The sequence below is a fragment of the Trachymyrmex septentrionalis genome, unplaced genomic scaffold (genome assembly GCF_001594115.1).
Source record: "Trachymyrmex septentrionalis isolate Tsep2-gDNA-1 unplaced genomic scaffold, Tsep1.0 scaffold24, whole genome shotgun sequence".
Classification (NCBI taxonomy): domain Eukaryota; kingdom Metazoa; phylum Arthropoda; class Insecta; order Hymenoptera; family Formicidae; genus Trachymyrmex; species Trachymyrmex septentrionalis.
This window is the reverse complement of record NW_017305397.1, coordinates 1,433,900-1,460,646: the sequence shown is the minus strand read 5'-3', so window position 1 is coordinate 1,460,646 and position 26,747 is coordinate 1,433,900. Positions and strand designations below refer to the sequence as shown.

Genomic DNA, 26,747 nt, shown 5'->3' with positions numbered 1-26,747 from the left:
AAGAAATTGCGAACGTACGCCGAAGTGAGCCACGAGTACTAATAGTAGAAAAAGAAATGGAAAGAATCGAGTGAGTGAAGAGAAAGAAATTAAAGAAGAAGAAAAGAGAACGAAGAATTCTACAGCGCTCCAAGTATCCATCAAGGTCATTCTTGTAAGCCTCCCACGCATCTCGTGTTGCTTTTATCATGGAGGTACTGATTCGTTCTTCGGGGGTAGAAAATCATTAGAAATCTTCGCGATGTGTTGAATCCTATATACGTAGTATAATTGGGAAGTTTTACAGAGTGAAGAGCCGAGGGAGTGCGATAGGTGCAAAGAAAGCGACGCACTCCGATGAAGAGAAGACGGAGTAACGAGGTAAGACGGCAAGACGGAGAAGAAGTGTAGTCCAATCGGCGATAGACGAGAAACGCCGAAGAAAGAAAGATAGTTAAAGAAGAAACTGGCGGATGGTGAATAACGAAGAAACAGGGAGATGAGAGAGAGAGAGAGAGAGAGAGAGAGAGAAAAGAAGAATAAGATGAGTAGAAGAGAATGAGAGACCGATCGCGTCTAGCCGAAGAAGAAAACTGGAAGATTATCATCTTTCTCTTCCTTTCTCTCGTTCTCTACCTTTTTCCCCTCTTTCTTTCTCACACTTTCTAACTCTTTCTCTCTCTTTTTCTTTCTCCCTCCCGTCACGTGCACCTGTCTTCGTTTACTTGGTAAACGCCCCGCCCCGGCCAATAGAGGTACAGCGGGCCTCGTGACGTCAGTCACGCGTACCAGGAGGCCCTAGGTGGAGGGGCGAGATCATCCACCACCACCTTTGGAGGCCACGAAAGCCTCACGGGGACCAGCCCGAGCAGCAGCTAGCAGCAGCCAGCGGCGGTGGTCTCGCCGGCCGTTTGCCGCGGGGTGGGGGCAGGAAGAGGGGTACTCCTGGACCTGGTCAGACCAAAGAAACAACGCAGGAGTACCCACCGAAACCCATCCTGCATTTCCCACCACCGGCTCGTCCGGAAAACGTGCGCTAGCTTCCGGACGTCGTTCGTCCGAGTTCAGTCAAGTGAGTCGACTCGCACGTACCTTCTCTCCGACGAAAACGATCGCAGAGGGTTCCACTGCGGAAAGGCGGGAGTGTTGGCTTGGCGCGTGCCGACGAGAATTTAAATGGCCCAGTACCGGTAGAGAGAATCAACGTCGATCAGTCGAGGAAATTCGGCTTAGAATAATTCTCCGTGAAAATTCGACGGCATTTAGGATGCAGAAGGATCCCTTCTCGTAAATTCTCCGATTTGATAACACGAGTTGATGATATCCCGGTGCGGTGACCGTATGTCACCTCCTTACGGTAATCAAAAGAGAAAAAAAGAGGATCTTTTTCCGATCCTCCGAAAGATAGTAGCCTCGCCGTAGTCAATTCGCCGATCTGTCGATCGCTCGTGTTCCCCTCAAATTCTCCCGGTGAACCATCATTTTAGTTTTTGGATCGGTCGCGCGCGGAGTTCAACAACGCAATACGGGGATCACATCGGTGGTAAGAGTGCGTGCACGGGGGGTGTGTGATGCCCTGGTTATGGTTAAGCGTGAGTGAGGTCAGTGGCAAGAGGCGGAGAAGAAGAATCGGTAGCAGAACGTCAAGCGGATTGTCACCCTCGTCATCGTTGCTGCTGCTGCCGCCGCCGTCGTTACCACCGTCGTCGTCATCGTCGTTCTCCCAGCCGTTCTGGAGACGACGAGAGCAGTGACCGCGCAAGGTCGACCTCGAGGCAGAGGCACGCGATTATGGTGCACCATTATCATCGTCGCCGCGGCCTCCAGGCGACCCACCACTATGCCATTGGGAGTCGCGTAGGCACTTCGCTCTTCCAGGTTCTTCTGTTGCTCCTCAGCCTCTGGCTGCCCGTGCTCGATAACAGTGGCTTTGCTTTGGCGTGCGGACCCGGCAGAGGCGCCGGCCGACGGCCGAACCTGAGGAAGCTTACCCCTCTGGTCTTCAAACAGCATGTGCCAAATGTCAGCGAGAACACCCTACCGGCGAGCGGACTCAGTGAGGGACGGATTACTAGATACGACCCCAGGTTCCGAGACCTGGTACCCAATTATAACACGGACATCATCTTTAAAGACGAGGAAGGCTCCGGCGCCGATCGTCTCATGACACAGGTGAACGCGTGCGCTCTTCTTTTTAAAGATAAACAAAGATACAAATAAATGAAGGATGAAGTGTTATATCTTCTAACAAAAATGTAAAAAATTCCTACTGTTTCATTCAATAATTTACATAAATTATTTTTTCCGACTATATAAAAAATTGTATGAACTTATAATAGTTTTTAGCGATTTACGTGAGATAAATCTATGGATTGAAATAAATTCACAATGAGATAAATAAAATTAGAGTTAAGTCACATAATGATTAAAATTAATGCGTCGTCTTCATTTATTTGTACCTTTAATTACTTGTTCTCTAATACACGACGGATAGCTTTAAGAAATACTCAATTTAAAAGTATTATATATAATTGCAAATGAAGGCAACAGTAATTTGATTGCAAGACTTCGATTGTTATTTGTTTTTGGATTTTGGCGGTTTTAACATCACTGGTGATAAAACGCAGCTCTGCGCTGTTCAAGTTATGATAAAGACGATCGTCCTTGAAGCAGTCCGGCTCATCGGTGAATCATCCTACGAAATGATACCGTATTTACGGGGGATATCATGTATACGACCAATCGATCGGTCGATCATGGCCGCGTTCGGTCTCATATTAATTGAAGCGACAATTAGACGCGACGTTATCGAGATTGATGGGTTTCTTGCTTCCTCGTCGATTTGTCTGGATGCAAGGTGATGAAGCGTAATCCCCGAAAAAATGCAGTCAGAGAGCTTTACATTAAATTTCAGTAATAACGGCGTTTGTATGCATTTTCCTAAGAGTTTGCATCGTTTTTTTTTAAGAGTAAAAAAGAAGAGTATAATTATTTCTACGTTTTATATGTGACTTATCCCTTTAAAAGCACATATATACAGCTTCGATAATTTCGCAAATAATTTGTATAACATTCTTCCAAGAATCACGAACTAATTAAAGTTACCAGTAATTATTAGCGCCATAAATATTAATAATAATTATTAAAATTAATATAATAATTATTAATAATTACATATATGAGATACATTCATTCATAAAGGGTGAATAAAACAAACAGTTTACCTGTGCAGACTGTTCCGACTTCTAATTCGAGTCCTTCTCAACGCAGTAAGACAGGAAATGGATAGAAAATTTCGATTTCTCCTCCAACACAGTTTGATAAAACTTTTCGTCACATCTTAGGCGTACGTTTACGTAATGTAATGTTCAGAATTAAGGGCTAAAGAAAATTTTTTCTATACCATAATATTATCTATGTTGGTGTAATAACCAAATATGTAATATAATTTCCTTAAAAATTGAACGCAGCGAAAATGAGAAAGGTTGTAAGATAAATCAAAAGATGAAGTCGAAATTAATATGCAGTCATTAAGCATTTCAGTAAATTCAGTTAATATATAGTAATTTTCAACATATATATCGATCAACTGTCTCTTCCATCGAGAGCACGTAGTAATTTGTGTTATTACTTTAATGCGTGTCACCGTACTTTGGTCCGTATGACAAACTAGCTACTGCACGTCGTTAAAACGTCGACAGGTGATTCACGCGAAATGCTAGTCGGCGTGATAAGCGGCTCGATCATGTTCGATCATGCTCGCTTCATGCGGATAGTTTATGTACGATTCTATTACGTTGCGTGATTCCTCTTCGTTGTCAATTTCGAAGTATCATATTTCTTCGGGGAGATCGGGATAAGTTTCCTCCATAAGAAATTTACATACATATAATAGGATCGAAAAACTTAATATAAGCAAAATAGAATATCAGATTAATGACGATTAGTTAGATGATCTTTTTGTGAACGATCTTTCTTATGTAAATTTGTCACTTCAGACTTAAAAATCATCCGCAATTCCGTGGGAACTGAATGCGAGAAAAGGACGTCCAATCGCTTGCCCGTCATCACCTTTAAGAAGCGAAGACTATTCGAGGTTTATTTCTCTTCCATGGAGGCTCCATTAGTGCTTTATTCATGCATTTTTTATCGGTGTTTGCCTTCCACTTGGCGCCCCCGCGAAGCGTGAAACGATTCTCCTAACTCCCGCTCCGTTGTATTCCAATTTGTAAGTCGACATCGCCGCGTCACACAAAAGGCAGCCTCGGCGCCGCGGACAGTGGTGCTTAACCGGACAAAACCTGAATTCATAAAAGCTTATCCAGAAAAATATATCCAAATATACCGATAAAATCTTAAATTGTTGGCTGATTGAATGACAGAAATCACGATGAGAGTAGATAATAGGTAGCACATAGCGCTTTAAAGCGTTAAAAAAGCGCTAAAAATGTGTATATAAGCGATTTTGAGCTTTGCAGCCGCTGCTATTCTATTTCGGTTTTCAGATCGAAGGAAATGTTAAATGCGACAAAGTGTCTTTCATGCATTGAAAGACATTTTGTTTGCTCGAGCAACAATTTTAATATTCTTTAATACGTTGACTGTTATGCTGAATTTGCTGAATTTAAAAGTTCTATAATACTACTAGACCACTTAAGCGGCGTCTACGATAATATTTTAAGGTGTAAATCTTAAGCTTTTAAGCCCTAAACCGTAAAAAATTGACAAATCACAATCGAATATGAGGAAATAATCGATGATTGGCCAATTTCTTACGGCTTAAGGCTTAAAAGCTTAAGTTTCACATCTTAAAATCCCATCATATATGTAGACACCACTTTATACAACAATCGTGTACAACATATTCTGTTTAAAACTCGAAAATATACTATTTTTACTTCTATATACTTTATTCTGTGAGCTCTTTCAAAGTACAAATGAATGTGAAAATTGCAATGAAATGCGTGTCACTCATATACTTGACGTAGCAGTTAATCTGTTAAAGGCATTCTTGAAATATTTTTGCTGCGCGAAATTACAGTTGTTTCGTCATCTGCTGTGTATGATTCGTATTAAAAGAATATAAAACAAAAAAAAAAAGATTTCTATGAAATGATGACAAGAAGCTCTTTTAAGTCGGAATAATTTTTTGGTTTATTGTGAACGCAATTTACTCATTAATCCTTGTATTCCATTGTACTATATTGAATAAAAAAAAAATGATAAAAGATGTATACATATATAGATATAAATCTAAAAGTTGGTACTGATACTAATTATCTTTAAAAAAAAAGCGTTCTTCTGTATTTGATTGAAAATAATTAAAATTATCGTCAGACTATAAAATTTCTCTTGAGATGAATCAACTAAACAGACAACGTGTCGAATTTGCTTCAATAATTCTGAATTGCGTCATGAAAGTGATCGAAGATTTATTTAGGCGAATACATTTCACCTACTGTCATATCAATCAAAGGAAAAAAACCCATTAAATTTATTATTCGCTTTATCGTAAATATTCGTCTGTATCCTTTACTGGGTCCGTCTTTATAGGCACCACTGCGCGCAGCGTCGGACCGGTTGTTGCTCTGTGTAAACTAACAGTCGAGGTGGAAATAGAAAGAGTAGACTTTTCTGGCTTCATATATTTACCCGAATTTCGCAAAGAAGGACCGCCTTTACCGGCACGCCGCTAAAAGAACACAGTACCGGCGTCAAATCTATCACCGTCACAATATTTTCACTCGTTCAAACATTACCAAGATAACTACTGCTGCCGCCGTCACTTATCTTCTTTTTCTGTCAGGTACACGCTGTGCTTTTGAAACGCATCACAGGTAACATATTTGTGATGCTTATTCTGAAAAGTCGACCTTTTGTGCTACAAAACGCTAACAATTGGCTTTTTCAAACAGTTAATAAGAATTGACCGAAAATCCGGTCCTTGGACATTTCCGGACATTTCAAAGTTCAAAAGTCATAAATAAAAAACTGTTAGATATAAGAAATAGGTATTCAATGGAATGATCTGTTTTTCTGTAAAGAGCTCCATCGATATTTATTCGACGTGTAATGTTTTTTTTTTCGAAAAATATTTCTTCGCAAAAGAGACCGATAAATTTGTTAGGTAAAAAGTTGATGAATTTTACATAATCCAAGTGGGCAACGATACTCAAATCCAACTTGTTCATCAACGATATTTATATCTAATACGTTTTCGGACCTGTCCGGGCATCGATGTCTCTTAAGCCGAGTCGCGATCCGTCGGATCCATATAGCTCGTTAACGTCACATATTTCCCATGTATACATCTCAAAATATGAAAATACGTTTTTTCCGCAATGAATGACGTTCTTCCTGTTCTCAGAATGACAGTTCCGACGATGTCAGGAAAGATGGACATTTTTTACTTACTCGTAAATAATGACGATCGTACGTCAAAACGCTTGTGAAGCATAAATGAAGTAAGATATTTGCTTTCGCAAAGAGAAGTTATTTGTTACGATGATTAATGGCCACGTATGAGCGGAGATTTTCTTGCTCCTTACGTCTGACCCTAGTTAAATTAATTTTTAGCATTTATATAAGCAATGAAATGTGAGATTTATAGCGCGATATTTTAGCACGATAAATTTACAATGGTATTTTAAGCAGTGACAGGTTATCTGATTAGTATCACTGCTCTAATTAATCTTTCTTGAAAATGTCAAACACGCCGCATTGCAAGAATCATAATCAAATAATTAATAGTAAAGACAGCGATAAATTTGTGTCCTACGTCTAATATTAAATACGGCCGCGGTATCTTGAGCTTTCGTTTGTGAAAGTTACAAATAACGTTATTGCGAGTTGAGAGTCCGTATATTCCTGAATATAAAGTACACGAATCGATATTTAAAAAGATGATATATATTTTCTTCATTCCAAAATTATCTGAAGTAATGATAGGCGTTCAGCAGAAAAAGGAGCTTTGCAACTGTCTTGTAAGATATTTTAATACGATTAGTTTATACAATACATTTCGATCCAATGAGGAATTGAAGGCAGGAAACAATCATATTAAAAACATCTTACAAGAGTTGCAAAACGTTTTTGCTGAAATGCAGCCAATGTTTTAAGCGCGGTGGATCGCGGGAGGATTGAAATTTGTGCTAAACGACGATAAAAAGCCGAGGGTAGCCGGACTCGCGAGTCGGGGAATAACAAATCGCCGGTAACTCCAGTTCGTTCGTCAGGCCCGTCCACTTCGTCCTGCTGCTCATCCTCGTGATCGCGCGCGGCGACTAGCAGCGGAATAAATAGGGAGAAAAAGCGCGTACCCGCGCGCCGGCTCTAAGTGATTGTGGGTAGTTTTATGGCGGCCATAACCGGTGTTTGGTTTAGCGCGTTAAAGCTCCCCCAATTACGGCAAATAAACCTAATAGCCGCGCTTCTCGTTTCTCATCCCGCCGTTCATCCTTCTCGTCCTCCGCCTGGACTATTTCTCTATCGCACACGAGACACCCTCCGATCCACTGTCAGATCGACCTTCCTCTCCTTCCTGCCTCTTTTTCTTTCTCCGACCTTTTTCCCTCTACACCGTTTTACTACGTTCATCATGTTTCCCAACGAATCGCGAACGCGGCAAAAGGATCTGTCAACCGAGTGACAAAGTAAAGACAATCATGCGCTAACTTTGATAAGAGATATTGCACTTGTCAAAAATGATTGCGCCGTTTCACGGAAATCGCGTAGGAAATTAAAGTGTGATAAAGTCTAATGTTAAATCACGTCCTTTCGGGACACCCGTATAATCTCTGATTCAGAGTAGTCGCGAATGACTATCACAGTGAGATCCAGACGATCGTAATAAGTAGCGCGTATGGAGGTATCTCCCGAGCCGCTTGCAGTGACTTGCAGCCGGTGTCCAATGACGGTCGATGATCAACCGAGTAATCCGATAAGCGCACGTGGCGGCACGTGATACGAATCGTGAAGCTTGCAGGATCGGATTCGCGAACTGCGCGATCACGACTTACCTCGATCGTTCCCCGATCGTTTGCCGATTCCGTGCTGCGAGAGATCTTTCGCACTTTGATACCGCATTTATAGGAAATGCAAGCAATGTAGAACGATGTTGAAAGTACGACAAATAAATTTCAGCAGAAAAAGCAACTGTTGTAAGATTCTTCAACTCTTTGTAGTCACACCTTTTGAAAGTAAAGGTCGCACCGGAGTCAAAAGGATCCCATCGTATTTAACCGGTTACTGTATTCACAATACTTTACGTTCTTCGAAGTAGAAGGAAATTACTGAACTACCTTAAAAATGTCGTAGAACACAAAAATACGGCGGCTTTGTAAAGATTTCAATTTTTATATATTAAAAAAAATCTTTTTTTTTTTTTTTTTTTAAGTAAAAATTTATAGCAGTCTACAGACATGATACTTTCAGGAAAAAATTGCGCAATAATTCTAAAAAGGTATCAATTCTGAGAAATGAAGGAAGCCATTAAAAAAAAAATTACGAAAATTGTGAAATTGTTTTATGTACAATATTGATTATTATATACTGATCAAAGATATATTAATTAAAAACATGTCTACTAAATAGCGATATAGATCCTCAACATTTGTTGGGGGTCAATTTAATACGGATTCGTTAATACGATTGGTCATACATTTAGATCCAATAAGGAATTAAAGGACAAGAATAAATCATATTGAAGAATCTTACAACAATTGCCAGTATTTCCTCTAACGACAATCTAACTCGACATTTTCTAAGAAATTAGTTTTGGAAGAAATAATGACTTTAAAAAGCATCATTATATATTTTCAGGGAGATCTGTTTAGAGTCGAAAGATATTTTGATAGATAGGATTACTTTGGGACTCATATGTTTTCCTTCCCTTTAGCTGAAACCCAATCGCATGTCATAGTAATCAATTGGCTAACGCGATAATCGGCGTTGTTGGAAGGCGATAAATAGATCGCTTTGCTTTCTCGTACGCGAGTTGCTTATCCTACGAACATATCAGTCAAAAAAAAGAGCGCTGATTACAGAGCTCTCGCACGGAGATCAACCCACACGCGCGCGATTTCGAATAATAATTCACTCGCCACAACGAAAAAAATGGCGCCCGGGAAAATTAAGCATTCATCATACTGATACCGGTTAAATATCCCGCGGCCCCCGCAAAAATTTACGACGCGCGTTCACTACAAATGATCGCACGTCCTGAGAATTTATTTATTGGCCAAGCCAACGAATAGGCGTCTATTTGCTGGCGGACAATAGCAACGATTTACGCGCAGCTGGCTTTGTTGTCGCAATATGTTTCGAGCTATTGACAGTACAACTTTTCAATACGTATATACATGAATATATAATATACATATAGCTCCTTAAAGTTTTACTAATATTTTCAAAATACAGCTTTAGTTCTGAAAATTTAAAGACTGAAAATATTCAGAGTGCAGTTTGCGGAACTGAAAAATGTATATAGAAATCCATATATGCAAACATATTATTAAAAACTACAGCCAGCTCTCTCTCTCTCTCTCTCTCTCTCTCTCTCTCTCTCTCTCTCTCTCTCTCTCTCTCTCTCTCTCTTAAATAGACTTATTTCTTTTTAAAATTAATCATATCGGTCGATTTTATTATTTACTAACATTATTGGAAAACTTTTTTTAATATTATAAATAAGCTATAAACTAAAGTAATTAATGAGTGGTAAATAATTAAAGCAATATACTAAATTTAATCCGTCAAATATTAAGTATGTTCTCTAAATTGTTTAGAGTGTAATTTCACTCCGTGAAAATTGAGTCAATCTTGAAAAAAAGAGTGACCCAATTCCTAATCTTCAAGAATGAGATTTCACTAAAAATTTTAGAGAGTAATAGTAACATCAAACTTTACAAAGAGATTTTAACGTTCAAGATTTCGAAATAAAGGAGACATATGTCTTGTTTATTCTTTATATATAATATCATATATCAAATGGCATAAAATGAATCATTTCAATTTAATAATTTGCGCACCCCCTCCCACGCTGACTTTCATTAGCCTTGAATTCTTTGTTTGTTGTTATTTAAAAATTTGAAAGTTCTTTCTATTATATTATTTCTTAGTAATATCAATATTGTAATAAATAATTTCTCTCAACTCAACGTTATAAATGTAATATAACGCATGTTGTACATACGCGTAACAGTTACATTATTGAGTAAAAAATTATAACATTGATAATGTTATTGTTATTTTGTATTTAAATGCGGATAATAACTGGAGCATCTCTCTCTCTCTCTCTCTCTCCCCCCTCCTTTTTCTTAAATTTTTTCGGGACGAAAAAAATGCTTAATCGATAAACATAAATACACTCAAACTTTCGCAACCGCGGTACGCAATCGTGGTATATCCTCTCCGTGTCCGATGTTACTTATTGCCGGCTGTCCGTGGCGGGTTTTACTAATGTGAGCACAGGATTAGCGCTGCCTTAACGTTCCTTTCGAGGGGGGCTACCCGGCCTCTCACGCGCCGTTATCTTCGCACAGGCATAACCTCGTAAATCCACGAGCATTTGTTTCCCGCGTGTCCAGACGTCGAGGTTACCTCCGTTAACCCCGATGCGATCGTTCATACCTTTACAGCGACAAATCGCTCTCCCTCCTCTCGATTTCCTTATGTTCCTCTCCTCTCTTCTTGATCCAGTCAGCGGCGAGAAACGGCCAAGACGTTTTGAAAAAACAGGCTATCATGTTTTCTAAAATGTTTTAAATCGATTGTTCATTATTACTCTCCCTTTGTTTACACCAATTTTTGAATGATATATATATAAAATACATGGACACAGCTTCTCCATAATAATTGAAATTGACATGACAGCTAAAAATATCATTGGCAAAAACTATCAGATAAGAATATGTTATATTGCTTTCTTGAAGCCGACGAATCCTAATTAAAGTCTCATCGTTTCAAAACAATTTTATACCGCGCATAGAACCAGTTATATGAGACCTGCCTGCTGAGGATGCGACCTTTTGCGGGACAAACAGCTTCGGCTGTTACTTACGTCGTATTCCGATGTTTCTATTTCATTCAGCTATTATCATCGTTATTATCATCATCGTTATTATCACCTTATCTCGCTGCTTTAGTAGAACTCATCGGGATTCATCCGTCACGATGCATATAGTGTTTAGGGCGGAACCCGTTAACAGAATGTGTCATCAAGCTTCGCCTACGCTTTTATAATAGAATATCTTTCCGCTTACTATTTGCGAGAGAGGATCCCGACTAGATTCCAACTAAATTTAATTGAGATGAACAACACTGAATCCTTGGAAGAGAATTAAGGAGAGGCTAAAGCTTCAGTTTTAAATAATTAAAATTTTTATTACATCGTTGCCGATCAAATATTACGTCCCTCTTGCGCTTTAGTGAGTTTTAGTGATAATAAAAGTGTCAATAGAAGTGTTAATTGTCAGTATGTTTTTTTTCTTCGGCAAACTTCTCTGTGAACGATGCTTAAATTGCAAACTGTAAACCGGGCCGCGTAAGCAGCAAAGGAAGTGAGGAGCGAAAGCCGTGGGTCTTTCTTTCTCGCGCGCGGCGTTCGATTATGTGTGGGATAATGCAGCGACAAGAAAGCAAGGAGAAAGAAAGAGAGAGAGAGAGTGAGAGAGAGAGGGGGGGGGGAGAGAAAGAGAGTAACGGCGAAACAGCGGAAAGAGGACAATCGAAGAAAGAGAGAAAGGTAGATCAAGCAAAGAGTTGGAAAGAAAAGAGAGAGAGAGAGAGAGAGAGAGTAAGGGAGAAGGATAAGGAGAGAAGAAAAGCAACGAACGAGGAAGAGAGAGAAAGACGTAATCTGGTTGGTCCACCGAGTTTCAACGGGGAAAGGATGAAGGAAGGGCCGAGGGCCTTCCAAGCGGCCGCCATAATGCATCGTGAGAAGTGTGCATGGGGTCAAACGGGTCAAAAGAACGTCATGGCGTTGCTCGTCCTTATGGCGGACTTACTTCGCGCGCTGAATGCCCCGTAATATCGCTGTATGTATTCGTCGCATCCCGACGGTAACCGCGAGGACGACTTCATCGCTCGATTACGTCAAAGCACGAATCGTAAAAATGGCCGGCGATCGCATTCGCATCAAGGGACACAACATGCTCGTATCTCACGCCAAATGTACGCACAGCAGGCAACGAGATGGACTGTGTATCTATGCATGAGCCGTCTAGTTAAAAATACCTTGAATTATCGTATCTCAATAACATCCGGATTAAATAAACTTTCAATAGGATTGTAATCGATAGTTGAAGTTTCTATTATATGTATAACAAATATATCTTCATTTTTGCACTACATACTTTGATATTACGAAGTCAAGAATTGATAAATTCTTTTAACACATTGAGAATCAAGCGGTAATTGTATCGATTTTTTTATATCGATTTATATGAATCGGAGATGGAAATCTCAAAGGATAAATATTTTTCCATACAATGTGTTGCGATCTAAGAATTAACATATTCGTTAAATGGGTCAATTGTCGGAGAAATTTGCTGAGCGAAGAGAAGAGTTTTGCAAAATACGAGGTGCATCAGCGCTGTAAAGTGATCTTATCGACCACTTCCTTCATTCGCTATGAGCAAGGATCCAATGACCAGTTTGAGGTCGGCGATGACCGACGTGGGAAAGAATCGTCATCGCCTGGTCTTCCCTCGGGTCCTGGTTCTTCTTCTTTTTTCCTATCCTCCGCGTTTCTTCGTCGCACACGTCAACTCCGTATAACTTATCAACTTATTACCTTCTTTAACATCCGCGACAAAAGGCTAAAATTACCGTTTCATAATGTTGCACTTTGTGAGATGAAATAAAGGGACGGAGCATAAGATATCTTGTCTCTGAGAAATCATTAAAAGATAAAAAAACAAAGAATCTAAAGAACCATCGAAAAAACAAGAAGAAAATCGAATGAAAGAAAAGAAGAAAACGGTTTTTAATGCAAAGTATCTAAGCTAAATAACTTTGTAGGATTATTGGTTATAATCAAATGATGGAAAATGCTCTGAAAGTATGTTTCAATTTTCGTTTAATATTATATATTTTCAAGTTTAGGCCTGCGTGATCCTCGGAGAGAGAATTGCGAACCGCTTTGTCTCGACTTGCGCTACCAGCAGTAAGAGGAACTTAATCCGTGAGCCTTGTTAACGGCACGAAACACGAGCGCAAGTTAATAAATAAACAAATAACTGTATAATGGACGGAACGCAACCATTGTGCATTGTATAAGAAGACACAGCTCTCCCGGTGACTCTTACTATCTCATATCTGTCGCCGTCTGTATTAGTAATACTGATGCGTATACCAGAAACTCTAAAGGCACGCACAAGAACGCATTTTTATGTATATGGTCCATACTCGGGATAATAATCATTCTGAAGTTGTAAATATCAGATAATAATCCTAGAAATATATCAATCAGTTATATAAAAATTAATTTATTAATATTGCCTAATGTTTTTTTTTTTTAGTATAATCCGATTTTCCGTATTCGGGGAGTAATCCTATCAAACATTTGCTAATATATTCCATCTTGAGAAATTGAAAATTTCGACGTTATATATGTCGTTTATTTTGCATTATTCATAAAATTGTATTACTTTAAAAATTCAATCGATAATTGAAGAATTTTTATACTTCTAAGACGATTATATTTTTAATTTACTCCCTGTCGTCTCACATTCGTTGCGTACATGTCGACACAAGGAGACATGGCGTTTTCATTTTTATCGATGTTTCCACAAACCCGCGGCTTCAATATGCTCATTTTATACGCTCGTGACTACTCGCTGCGACCCGGGAGGATTTAATGACGCCTTTGCGGTTCAGGTAATTAATCGCGGTCGCGACTGTGCGACTTATTTTCTTTGCAGGCATTTTACTGCCGCCAACTTTACGACGATGTCGTACATTTATCGAAGACCATAATCGCGCGCGACTCCTGTGTTCATATCGTTCTTCCGGTCGCAACGCGTCGCGAGACTCCACATTGCACAGAATATGAAATTTATTTCTACTATCTACGGTAAAAGTACTCTCTAAAAACCTTTTAGAATGAATCTTCCTCTGGAGAATAAAATCTCATTCTTAAAGATTGAAAATTGAGCCACTCTTTTTCGAGACTCGCTCAATTTTCACTTTTTAGAGTAAAATTTTACTCTGAAGAATTTAAAGAGTATTTTATCTGATACTTTTAATGTTATACTTTAACGTTTAAATTTATATTAACTTTATTAATTTTCTTTTTGTAGAATGAAATTTTACTCCAAAGAATTTGAAAAGTATTTTATCTGATATTTTAGTGTCACTCTCTAAAATCTTGTGAAGTGCAATCTCACTCGGAGAGACTGAAAATTTAGCCTGTCCTGAAAAAAGAGCGAAAATATATACGGCCGCTCTTGTTCAAGAGCGGCAGATTTTCACTCTTTTAAAGTGAGATTTATTCTTTTAAAATGAGATTCACTCCAAAGGAGTGAAATCTCAATCTCTCTTTTGGGGTATAATATCAAGGTAGATGGGACCTCACTTCAAAAAAAAAGGGATTGAGATTTCAATTTCGTTCGAAAAGAGTAAATCTCACTTTAAAAAGAGTGAAAAATCTTGAACAAGAGTGGCCGTATCTACTCTTTTTTTCAAGACAGGCTAAATTTTCAGTCTCTTCGAGTGAGATTGCACTCCACAAGATTTAGAGAGTATACTTTATTGTTTAATTCTATATTAGCTTTGTTAACTCATCCTCTGGATCGAGCAAATTTCTCATTGTACAGTACCGTCCCTTTGGAGCAGCCTGTAGTTGTTTGATCGCAAGCACGGTTTATGGCTCGCGCGTGTTCGGCGTAGGTGGGCAAGTAGGAACAAGCGGCGAACAACGCGCTTATTCAAATACATTCAATTAATTTCCATAGGACGACAACAATGGCTTCCACGGCGTGTAATCGTCCCTGCCGATATGGTCCTCGCCGGTGCATGCCTACGTCCGCGTTTCGTGGGATCGCTCGCGACGCGATCCCTTAAATAACGGCATTAAATCTTCTACCGTCTTATTTATCTCGTGCCCGTGTTCGCAACATGTCTCTCCTTACCGAGTTAATATGCATGGAACAAGTCTCGTTGCGCAATTTCCTGCAAAATCTTGCATAATCGTGAATGGAAATTAACGATGAAACGCGATCCTTTGAAGTTAAAATTGGGAATTGGACGCAAAGAGTAATTTGTTAATATAATGCAACGATAGTAGATAATGCTATGATAAATAAAGTATTTTACGTGCAAGTTTAGCAGAATAGCAAATAAGTATGATGCACTTTATTTCTGTCTGCTTTAAGGCTATAAAATGATATCAATTTTCCTAGAGCCGTAACTTGATATACGAAGGGGTGAAAGCCATATAATGGTGTAAGTCTCTTCATTATAATTTTGAGAAATAAAAAGTTTTATTGAATTCGTTCTAATTAATTTCCAAGTTAAAAAAATTGAGGGATACGAATTATAATAAATGTCGATACTGCGAAGATGAGTTATGATCTACTTCATGTTTTCTTTCAACATATTTTGTCTCGGTACACTGCATTAACTCAAGCAGGTAGATTTAAAAAAGAAACTTACACCACTATGGCTTCCACCCCTTCATATGGAAGCGAAGGATATAATCCTTACTTCGCATGCAACAATATTTCGCTCTTCTGACAGGCTTATTTTCTCGTTGATCGCTTAACAGGTTCTGATGCAATTGCCATGGTGAATTGGCAACTTTGTTTAATCACTTTAATTAATATTTTCAACACAATGTGTGTTCAACACAATCTATAAAGAATGTAAGATCATTTTGCTCACGGCGTAGAACTACAATGCGTGCCGACCTGTATTTGCAAGTTGCTAATTTTTTTTTAATTATACATTCCTTGACGAGCTTGGAATGAGTTTTACCTACTGAAAAATAGTCGTTCATTTTAGAATTTTATAATTAGACAATTTCAAGACATATAACTCACTGGTTTCCTTACTATTTTTATTTTATACATTTCTCGCTCGTCTAAATTCAAAATAAAAAAAAATGCGCTTATATAAATTTGATGACACCATTTTGGATTTCCATGTGTAATATACTGTTATGTTTAAATTGGAGTCAACGTTCACGGTTAGAATACTGCGTAATAATCGTTAATTTGTAATTGCATCTTCTTTTGTATCTCGATATAATTAGCCGCACGTTCGAGAAACTGCTCGAGAGAAGAAAAAAGCGATAGAACAAACGAGGTGGTGGAGAAGAAGGGGGAAAGATCGGTGCAGCAAGCTGTGAATGGCTGCGCCCTTGGTGGAACAGTCGGGGACGGAGGGCTGCGAAGAGGGACAGTTAATTAATGGGGCGGCAACCGACCACTTCCCTTACCTTGTACACGTTTTCTCTTTCTATCATTTTTTTCTGTGCTTTGCCTTTTCCCTTGGCGGCGCGCCAATATTTTCTACCATTTTCAATCCTCTTTCTCGTTTCGGAGATTGGCATCAATTTTCAAAATCAAGACACAGTCAAGGTTAATTATCGTACATTGCGAGCCAGAAAATCTCATATACTAACAATGAAGATCCATCTCTTGGCTTTTTAACTTTTCCACGAAAATAATTGTGTCTTTTTCTTATTTATTTAATTTTAAATTTCTGTGCACTTTACATATAGAACTGTAGTTTAATAAATGATTAATAGTAACACTCACGAGCAATCGAAATTAAATTAAAAAAAAAAACAAACTGTATCGATTATCGTATCGATTGTTAGATCGTTAGATTCGTTTTTTTTTAAATCCACTCTTATCCATAAAAGTTATAAATATATATGATAGCATAAAGAATTAGATTGTTGCAATTGACTTGAATGAAGTTGACAACATGGAGCATACGTCTGATTTGCAAATTTCTCTTGCAGCTTTCTTCATCTTTTCCTCGTGCATTTTCACCTCCCATCTTCTTCCCACGTCGATTTCGCTTACCGGTAGACCGGTTCTCCGCTCCCGAAGCAATAATAAATTTCGCAAGAAGATCGAAGTGCCAATCACGATCGGAGATACGAATGGGAGTACGAAGCACGTGTCGAATCTGCCGTTTTTACCGGCGCCTTTACTTCATATACTTTACACCGTGTATCAGCCTCCGATCTTCAATCCCTTCTCCGTTTCTATCTTCTTCTTCATCGCGCTACGACCGGTTTTGCGGCCATCATCCATGTTGCCATAATAAACTCCACGAAAGATTCCGAGTATCGATCGTGATAGAGGATATCGAACGGAAGTATTAAATCTACAGTGTTCCTCGATCTTTCCTTTCATCTTTACGTCGCACGCGTACCATTGGATAATCCCTTCGTGCTCGCATATTTTTGCATTTCGAGCATTGCTCTTGACAATCAGCTTTGTCGTTTAGTATATCGCAGAATAGAATTGTTATACAAAAATTTTTTTTCACCATTCCCTCAATTTTTTCAGCTTTATGTAATTAATCGTGCAAAAAAAGGACAAAGTTTTTATTACGTAATAAAAATTCTTCCAGAGAAGAATCACGTTCTGAGTGATTCGCGTGAGCCGCCAGACGCAGATGACAAGACGTGAGCTGGTTTCTTTATCGGCATGTAACTTTCATCGTTCTCAGATCTCATTATCGCCCTTCTCTTTAACGTCCTTCAGAAACTGGTTTTCTTATCGCGAATATATAAATTTCGTCAGCTAAAGCGTGGAAATATCGCCCGTAATTGCGCCTTTTTGAATTTCTGCTGGCGCCCGCTGTGACGTTTCGGCAGTCGTCCTTGCTAATGTTAAACTCGCAGATTCCATTTTTTCTTATATTCGTTATTTTCATTATTATTTGCCCTCGCGGTTCTTTACTGACTTTTCGAAATAACCGTGCCGTCCAACGAACCGATTATGCACTTCCTCCCCCCTACAATATCAGTCATACGAGCGCATGATGAGCCATTGATCATCAAAGTGGCGCGGAGGCATTATATCGGCATTGTTCTGATCGCCGACGCAGATTATTCAACATAAATCAGCCTTACATACGAATTACGAGGCAGAAGCGTAAAATTATGCGTCGAAATTATGATGTCGTCGGATACAATTAACCACGTAGCCGGATCATCGTTATACGCGCGATTTATGCTGCCTCTTTTTACATGCAATCAACAGATATGCCATGTATCTCGGCTAACAAATTGCAAATGTAATATTTTTCGCGGAAATTAACGTATAGGATAACTGTTGCTATTAGTGCGATTTTAAGCCAACTCATTCATTACTAAGGTAACTACTAAATGTTGTGGCTTTAATTTGGTCTGCTTGAAATTAATATCGGTTTTTAAATTATTTCTTTTTATAATATTGTTTTAATCTAAAAAATGTCAATGTTTTATAATGTTTCTGATAAAAATAAAAAGAATATTTTTGTTCCTTCAGTTTGTCCTTTCAGAGAGCGATGGCTCTACCAATGTGCTCCCGCAATTTGTGTGCTTATCCGCATTACTCATTTTAACAAATATAGTTATTAAAAAAGATAGAGATATAGGCTAATAGTTTAAGGTAATATTATATAAATTATTATTTTAATTATACTTACAATTTCAATGTACACTCATAACACAACGCTCTCTCAGCTCCAATACAAAACACACTAATAGAGACGAACTTCAAATCTTGCGGTATGGACTCGTATAAATTCTTCATATCTTTCGAAAAATATCTACTGTACTTTAATAATTAAAAAATAGATTTTATTATGATTGGTATGGTATACATAAATAATTTTGCCTCAATAAAAAATACTTTTTCTTATTTATTTATATTAGTTTTCTTTATGATTTATTTAAATACAAAGGCACTAATAGGGAGAGTTATCCTATACGGGATATCCAGTAAAAATTGTAATAACGTTTAAAGGTAGATTCTTCAGATCATATTTTGAGACGAAAATCCTAATAAAAATGTCGAGGCTATAATAGCTTTTTTAATTATAAGTATTTAAAATTAGCTGATCGTATCGCCTAAAATTCGCGCGTTTAGATGTAATTGGCATTTTGCGTTGTTGCTACACACCTGAACGTGCAAACTTTACACCCTATACGTTTGTCCTGTCGTTCCGCATGTGAACAAGTTCTACGTCGATTGGGAAAAAATTGCATCAGTAAAGATCGTAACTCGATATCAATGAAATGGTTTTGGTTTTTTGTGTGCTCGGAGATTCGCCGCTTCTCGAATTTCATCTGTCATCGATTTCTCGTGGCCACGCGCATTTCTGGGTTAACTGCGTCCCAGATAGGGCTTCCTCGGGTTTCGGGGAAAATATTTGTCCTCCTCTCCCCCCCCCCTTCCTCTTTCTCTCTCCCCCGTATCGAACCGTGTCAAAACATTCGTGCGACGGCCGTTAAAGATCCGTTGTCGCGAGATTTTCATTCTCGGAGGTACACGGAGAATGCATTTCCCCATCCCGAAAATGCCTCCATCCGGGCATGTCTAGATCGGCGATAACGCCTGAGTAATTCCGATGGCTGGTAATTTGTCGTGAGACCGGCATCACGACCAGGCATCCGTTATCAAATTCCTTATCGCCGTTGGATCTGATACCGACCGGATTCGTCGCGTGTGATTTAGCGCGGACGAAAAGCAGTTGAGATTAATAATAAAAATAATCGATCGAATCGGTGAACGCCGATTGGTGATGGCGCGACCGTGATGTAAGATAAGTATAGTCATTAGCAAATGACGATAGCAATACTAGAAACAACTGTTCAAATTTCGCACCCAAATGTGCCTTTCTGCGCGCACAATAGTAGAAGCGTATCATGTTAGTATACTAAAGTCCGCGTATTCAGTAGATCGATCCACGATTGATCTTCATTTCAGGCGAGCTAGGTTTGAACTAAAGATTGAACCTCAATCAGATTTTATTAAATCGTGGTTTGAGAAGCGTTTTTTCAAATGAAAGACTGATTCAAACTTAACTCAAATCGGATCTCAAGTTGAATCACGACTATGAATACGACCCTGAAACAGCCAGTGAAATTTGGATTCAAATTCACTCTCCTACTATGCTTCCATGGGAATGTTAGAGCGGAAGCGCAGACCAGCTCTTAACTTAACATATAACTCATGAGAAAATGAATGAGTCCAATCAAAGTCCTTTTCTTCTTTTCCCATGAAATAAAAGGCTCTGATTAATTAATTTTCTTATGTTTTATGCATAATGCGTTATGTAAATATCTGTGCACCGGTTTTTATTTATTACCTGTCTTATTACGCTACAGGCGCGACGGCGTTCCGTATTCTAGTATCCCTGAAAACAAGAATCTGGTCAATCTTGTTCTATTTTTGATTGGTCAGATGAAAAATGCCAAAACTAATCAAATGATGACTGAACTCGTGAAAAAATTCAAAAGCAAATATGCGAAACGCCTTATACAGTTGCGTAAGTGTACGTGCGCCATTTTTAATCGAACTAGAAGATTAGCCTGACTTACTTCTAAGGACTTCTTTCCATATGCGGATGGCGGGATCTTCCCAAGAAGATCAAGATTATACGTCGTAGATTCGTACGCAAAAATTTACGCGCGCAAGATACGGCCGGCCACGTTAACCGAAAGATATCTCCCCCGTCGACGATCGGGATCATCATCAACGATTAAGCGGAGACCTTGCCGCCGAGCGCATGCACACGATCGATTGGCCATTTTATCGGCAACACATTTTATCGATCGCGCGACAAACGAGATGTTGATAGAGAGGATGACGGCGCCGCTCGAGTGAGAAGGGACTGCGTAAAAACCTGCTGCAAGACGGGACCAGATTGCATCGACAGAATTGACATACCTCGTTGAAAACATTTTTTAGGACCACCGGCCGAGTATGAAAGTCGTAACGAGTAACTTTGATTCAGCTCGTATAAGAGCTAGTTTTGAGATAAATATTAAACTAAACGTGTTTTATCGCCATTCGATATTTTTTTCTCAGCTCAATATAGAAATATCGAATAAAAAATTCTGAATAAAATTTTTAATTTTGAAGATTTTGAGCCTACCTATAGATAAAACTTAGTACAATATACCGTGCACATAGAAAAATTGGACAATTAAATGCAAAGGACTCCATATTGTTGCGTCCTTCATATTAAACACTGGATTGGTTAATTTTATATACTTACACATGGTTACATGAAAACATTCTCTGAGAAGAAAATTTTCCCTGGAGGGGACGTTTTGAAATGTAGCCTGAGTCTGTACCAGACTACATTGAAGTTTGAGATTGATTAATCAGAACAAACAGAGTAAATATTCTTTCTGATTAGTAAAATTCCATACAATCTTAATCTTTAATGCATGTCTGTTATGTTAGACTTTACTATAATCTCTCGAGTGCAAGAAAATGTCTTCTTACATCATGAATTTTATTAACTTATTAGCCCTCGAAACCAAGCGGAACTTTTACTACATAAAGTATTACAGATAAATTTTGTGAGTTTATTATAAAAAATTGGGATTGTATCATAATTTTATATACAATATATATTGTAGTTATTGAAAAATTGTAGGTTTTGAAAATTTATTCATTCGATCGTAGGTTTTGAAAATTTATTCGATACAATGCCTATTCAGGATGAATATAAATAATTTTTAAATTAAGGAATATATTCTGCTCGATATCCACAAGTATTCAGTCAAGATATCTTCAAGTAACTTAACACGTTATCACTGCAGTTATTTTTCATTATCATCGCATTATCGAATGGAAAAACGCCATCATCGACTCGACGTTCTTCGTCGAGTCACTCGCTTTCTAAAAACCGACCATATTTTTCGTGGTACGGATTCTGCGGAAGGTTTGCCCAGTCTGGAATTTCGCGATGAGGAATTATGGGACGGTTTTTCCTTGATGTCGGCAGGCCCATTATTCGTATCGTCCTAATTCGAAACGCGTCATTGGGGCCTCCGGAATGTTCAATGGCATGCGACGCTCCCCTTTTTCCTCATCTCTCTTGTTCCTCCTTTACTTTTTCGTCTCGCTCTTTACCCCACCGTGTCCTGTTTTAGGTTCCAGTAATTAATTTAACTTCTTGTCACGGCGATAGTGGCCGCTAATGGTTTTCTTGTATCCTGCGTGAAACTCTCTAAGTCGTCTCGCCTTTGAATGCCAGTACCGAATGTTGCGATATCTACACTCGAATGGAGATTTCAGGCTATCAATTTGAAATCATGAATTACTTATAATTAATTACAATATATAAATTATTTATACTTGAATTAATAATTAAAATACATTTTTAATTTAATTTAATTTAATTATCTAATAATTCTATAAAAATTTTATAGATTTAAAGATCTTATCGCTTCAGATTTTTTATAAATAAATATTGTTGATAATTAATTAATAATAAATTGCAGACTTAATTTTTTTCCACTAAACATATCATTCCATATAAAAATTTTAAGAAGGTACCAGATCTCGAAATGTATTATCGCAATTATTGATATTAAAGAGCAAGGAAAAAGATGATACGTAACATTTTGGTAAAATCGATTCTAAGAGGGTTAAAAATATCGACATTTCTTGGCGAGGGGAGAAAGGAGGTCTTCGTTTTCAGGGAGGGAGAAATGAACCAAAGAGGCGGCTGGTAAATAGCTGCGTGTGCAGCGTCCGTTCTGGCCGCCGCGAGGCGTTAACGAGGCGGGCAAACACGAAGAAGAAGACTAGGAGGAGAAGATGGAAGAGGTGCTGGACGAAACGAAGGGGCGGGAAGGGAGAGGGAGAGAAAGCCGAGAGGTAGGAGAAAGGGAGAGGAGCCGAGTAAGGCACGAAGACGCCTTTTCAAGGTGAGGTGTAAACTCTGCCGCCCTTCGGCTGCCTCTATCGGCCGCCTCTTCGTGCAACCACCAACACAAAGCATCTCTTTTCATCTTATTAAGATCCCCGATCCTGCCGGCATACAACAACCGCACTCTCTCACGATTCTCTCTCTCTCTCTCTCTCTCTCTCTCTCTCTCTCTCTGTCTCTCTCTCTCTTTCTTTTATTCTCTCGCCCTCTCTTCAGCATATTCCTTCTCTCCTTGAAAAAGCTTTTGACAGTAAAAGAAGTCGCAACTGGACAATATAATTTTTTTATTTATTAAAGCGATAAATCGTGATAAGATTCTTTATCACTGGATTTTCGAATAAATTCTCATTTGCGTAAATATTCGTTCTTTTTATTACTGTAACAATTTTCAAATTTGATACCTCTATCGTCTTACACTTCGTCTTACGGTGTGATATTATTAGCAATAATAATTTATTGACGAGGACAGGTCAAGTTTTGTACGAGCGTTCCTTTTTCTTGTTTCTACGTTGTTATTTTAAAAGTACTAATTGCTTTGGTAGCGCGAGTAGCGCCTGATTGCGCGGTGTGTATTCGAAATACGAACTCGCTCGATTGGATATCGTGCGGAAACAGAGCGGTGAAACGAGCAACAAAACGCGGAGCGGAGGCGAGCGAGCGAACGAGCGAGCGAGCAATTGCAGGAGGCGGCGAGCAGCACCTTGTTTATTTTAATCGGGGCTCAACGTGCCTGCGAGATTGTTTCGTCTCGCGGCACCACGATGTTTAGCTCGCCGTTTAATCGCCGTTAACGAGCGGTTATCGTTCACCAACTGGAAACACGGCGATGCTAACGAGGCGATCGGCCGGAAGCACGAGCCCTTTCGCGTTCACTTGCCTCTTCGCTCTTCTTCTTCTTCTTCTTCTTCTTCTTCTTCTTCTTCTTCTTCTTCTTCTTCCTCTTCTTCTTCTTCTTCTTCTTCCTCCTCCTCTTCTTCTTCTTCTTCTTCCTCTTATTCTTCTTCCTTTTCTTTTTCGTGATATTCTCGTACTATACAGAGAAGAATAACTCTTTACCTTGGCAACGTGCACGTTAAGCAATAATTAATCTTTCTCTCTTTTTAATAACTAAGGAAACAATTGAAGAAGTTGATAAAGCGAATGTCAATGTCATCCTTTTTATATTTGAACAAATACAAAACACAAAGATAGATTTTGCTTCCTTTTTAATAGATACATTCTTTATATTATAGAAGTCATGTCGATAGTCTTCATTCAAGCCAATGTTGCGAAACGTGAAGAGAAGCGTGAAAGCGATTTATCACGGGACCTGTGCAAACCTGTGTGCAATTCAAACACAGAAATGTCTAGAACTATTTCGGAACAAATATAATCCCATGTTTTGCTTGTCGGAAATCTATCATTATTAAACAATGTTTGCTGTGAGAAATATGGAAAATCTTTTGGCGTGACCAACCCTTCTTGTCACGCTCTCTTTCTCCGGATGTAAGCCGGTCCTTTTTTCAGTCTTCTCTCCGGAAAAAAAAGAGAGACGAGTGACTATTTTTCTTCTTCCGCAACGTAGAATTTCATTTTGTTCTCAAAGCGTGTTTCATTTGACAGCGCGACTAATCTGCCTGTACAAATATTTAGGACAACGTGACGAGGGAAGGGTCTTTCTTGTTGTGTTTCCAATTCAACTGTTCTTGTCACACGGCAGTTGACCCTTTATATCTTCCAAGTTAGTCTTTGTAGCGTGAAAAATCGCGAATTAGATTGCAACTTAGCCTCACGCGGACGCCTCGAGAACAAAAAAATTATCACTCTTCTCAATAAATTCTCCTTTGATAATTCGCCTTCCCCTCAAAATCTATGCATTTTCACTTTTTTCCTGAGAGTCTTTCTATACTTGCATCGCCTCCGCGTAAGATCTGCATCTCAGATGTACGTACCTTCTTTTTGGCTTTGCGTTATATCTTTATTCATTTCACGACGTTTGTTTGACTTCCGTTTGAGAAAATGGTTGAACGAGCCATCTCTGACAGGGGGTATTAGCGGCGTAAAATACAGCCTACGGTCATCCAGCGGCTTGTTATATTAACGACTCTTTGCGAATCACACGCATCCTACTTGTGTTTACGGAAGCGTCAGTCGCGGTCCAATAAATAACGAGATTATTGCGCGGCGCGTCGAACAAAAAGTAGCCACAATCTGTAGATAATGCCCGTTTAATTTACGGTGTTTTTGATTCGGTTGGTGCGAGCCAACCGGCGGGGGTAAGTTAAATGGATGTTTACGACCTGGCGGAGCGTTCAATGAGAGTTATCGGCTCTCTGAAATCTGAATTTGGTCTGGTCGCCAAAAACGACATCCCGAACTCTTTGGTGATTAATCGAGACAAATTTGTCGCGATTATGGCTCGATTAATGTCGTCAGATATCTCCGAATGATACGAGAGACTGTAATCCCAAAAAGATCCCTTATAGCCAGAAGGATCGGCATTGTTATGCACATTGTGATCACGTTATGATTGTCATAATATTTTACAACAGTCATAACAGTCCGGTTTTTTATTGTTGCTCGGACATCCTAAGCGAAATCCGTAAGGCTCCTTCTCTTCGTGGTCTCCGGTGTCTGTAAATTTTGCAGTCAGTTAATCAGAAACCGCTTCGCGAGGACATGATTTTGATTTTTTTTTTTTTTTTTTGGTCCGAATAAATTTTCTTTATCGCGATCATTAATGTGTGTAATCAATCAAACGTACATCATTAAAAAAAAATTGAACTTTTGCCCCGTAAAAATTTTATAGAGAGCACTGCGAAATTATCGTACGTCATCGTTCCGAAGGTGACCGACGACGATATTCCGTGTCACGGACAAGGAGGTATCCTGTTCGCCAGGATTGTTTTTTTTTTCTTTTTATTTACACATACGTCACAATAGTCGCTTGGCAGGCGTGATAAATTCTGGTAATAGTTGGCCATCAATCTGGCGGGAATTACGTGCACCGTGCATTCCCTACCACAATGGGCTCGCACCAGGCTAGTACGAGATTCAGCATACTACAGGCCGGCCCTATTAATAAACCAACGTATTAACAAAGGATACATCCACTTGTTATTTAAACTGTCGGATGACTGCCGCGGCTCCTCCCTTCCTCGATAGGACTTGATCGATTGTCATCGATTATCATAGATTCATCTATGATAATTATGGCGCGCGACCTGACATTCGAATGGAAAAAGAGATATCCGCGTGTGACAAAGCACCTGGAATTGAATCTCGATTTTTCAAAATCGGAGACCCCTGCGCGTACGAGGGTTACACGGAAAAAAATGATTCGTTAAAACAACTAAACGCCTCACTGATTCGGAAAGTCTAGAGTCGTAATATATGGACAGCCAGTCAGTTTTCCATGCGATTATAAGTAATTAGTTGTAATACCGTACAGCTTTGTTAATGTAGCAAGGAACTCTACGAAAATTAATCCAATGTATAGAGAAAAATTGTTAACAGAACGTGCTAGCTAAGATCGTGTATACTTTTCGTTACGTTAGCAATTTTCATTGTAGCAAACAATTAGCATACTGTTAATTATTTACAGATATAATTTCTTTGTGTTAAATCATCAAATCTCTCTTTAGTTATAGACGTTGAACTTGGGCGGCTGTAGCTTTGCTGAATCACCTAATCTATGTTTCTATGTACAAAAGAGAATGTGTTGACGGTTAGAATTTATTTTTCATCAATCAATTCGACTACTTCCAATTGTAGCGTGTCGGACGCTATGGTTAAATATGGCAGGTATAGAATTATATATTCCTTGAAAATTCGACGTTTTCTTTTCCACGCATCGACGTCGTGATACGGGGAGATGTTTTCTCGGTCAAGCG

General features: G+C 38.9%; 1 protein-coding gene and 1 pseudogene across 1 annotated transcript in view; both read left to right on the top strand.

Moving 5' to 3' along the window:
* The first annotated feature begins 336 nt into the window (after nucleotides 1-336).
* LOC108748595 lies at nucleotides 337-1,191 on the top strand (annotated as a pseudogene).
* A 537-nt stretch (nucleotides 1,192-1,728) lies between these two features.
* Nucleotides 1,729-26,747, top strand: part of LOC108748782 (sonic hedgehog protein A) — a 44,797-nt gene continuing 19,778 nt past the window's right edge. Inside the window, exon 1 of the mRNA XM_018487139.1 lies at nucleotides 1,729-2,151. Within this exon, the coding sequence (XP_018342641.1) occupies nucleotides 1,771-2,151 (381 nt within the window). The 5' untranslated portion in view covers nucleotides 1,729-1,770. The remainder of the gene's footprint in view (nucleotides 2,152-26,747) is intronic.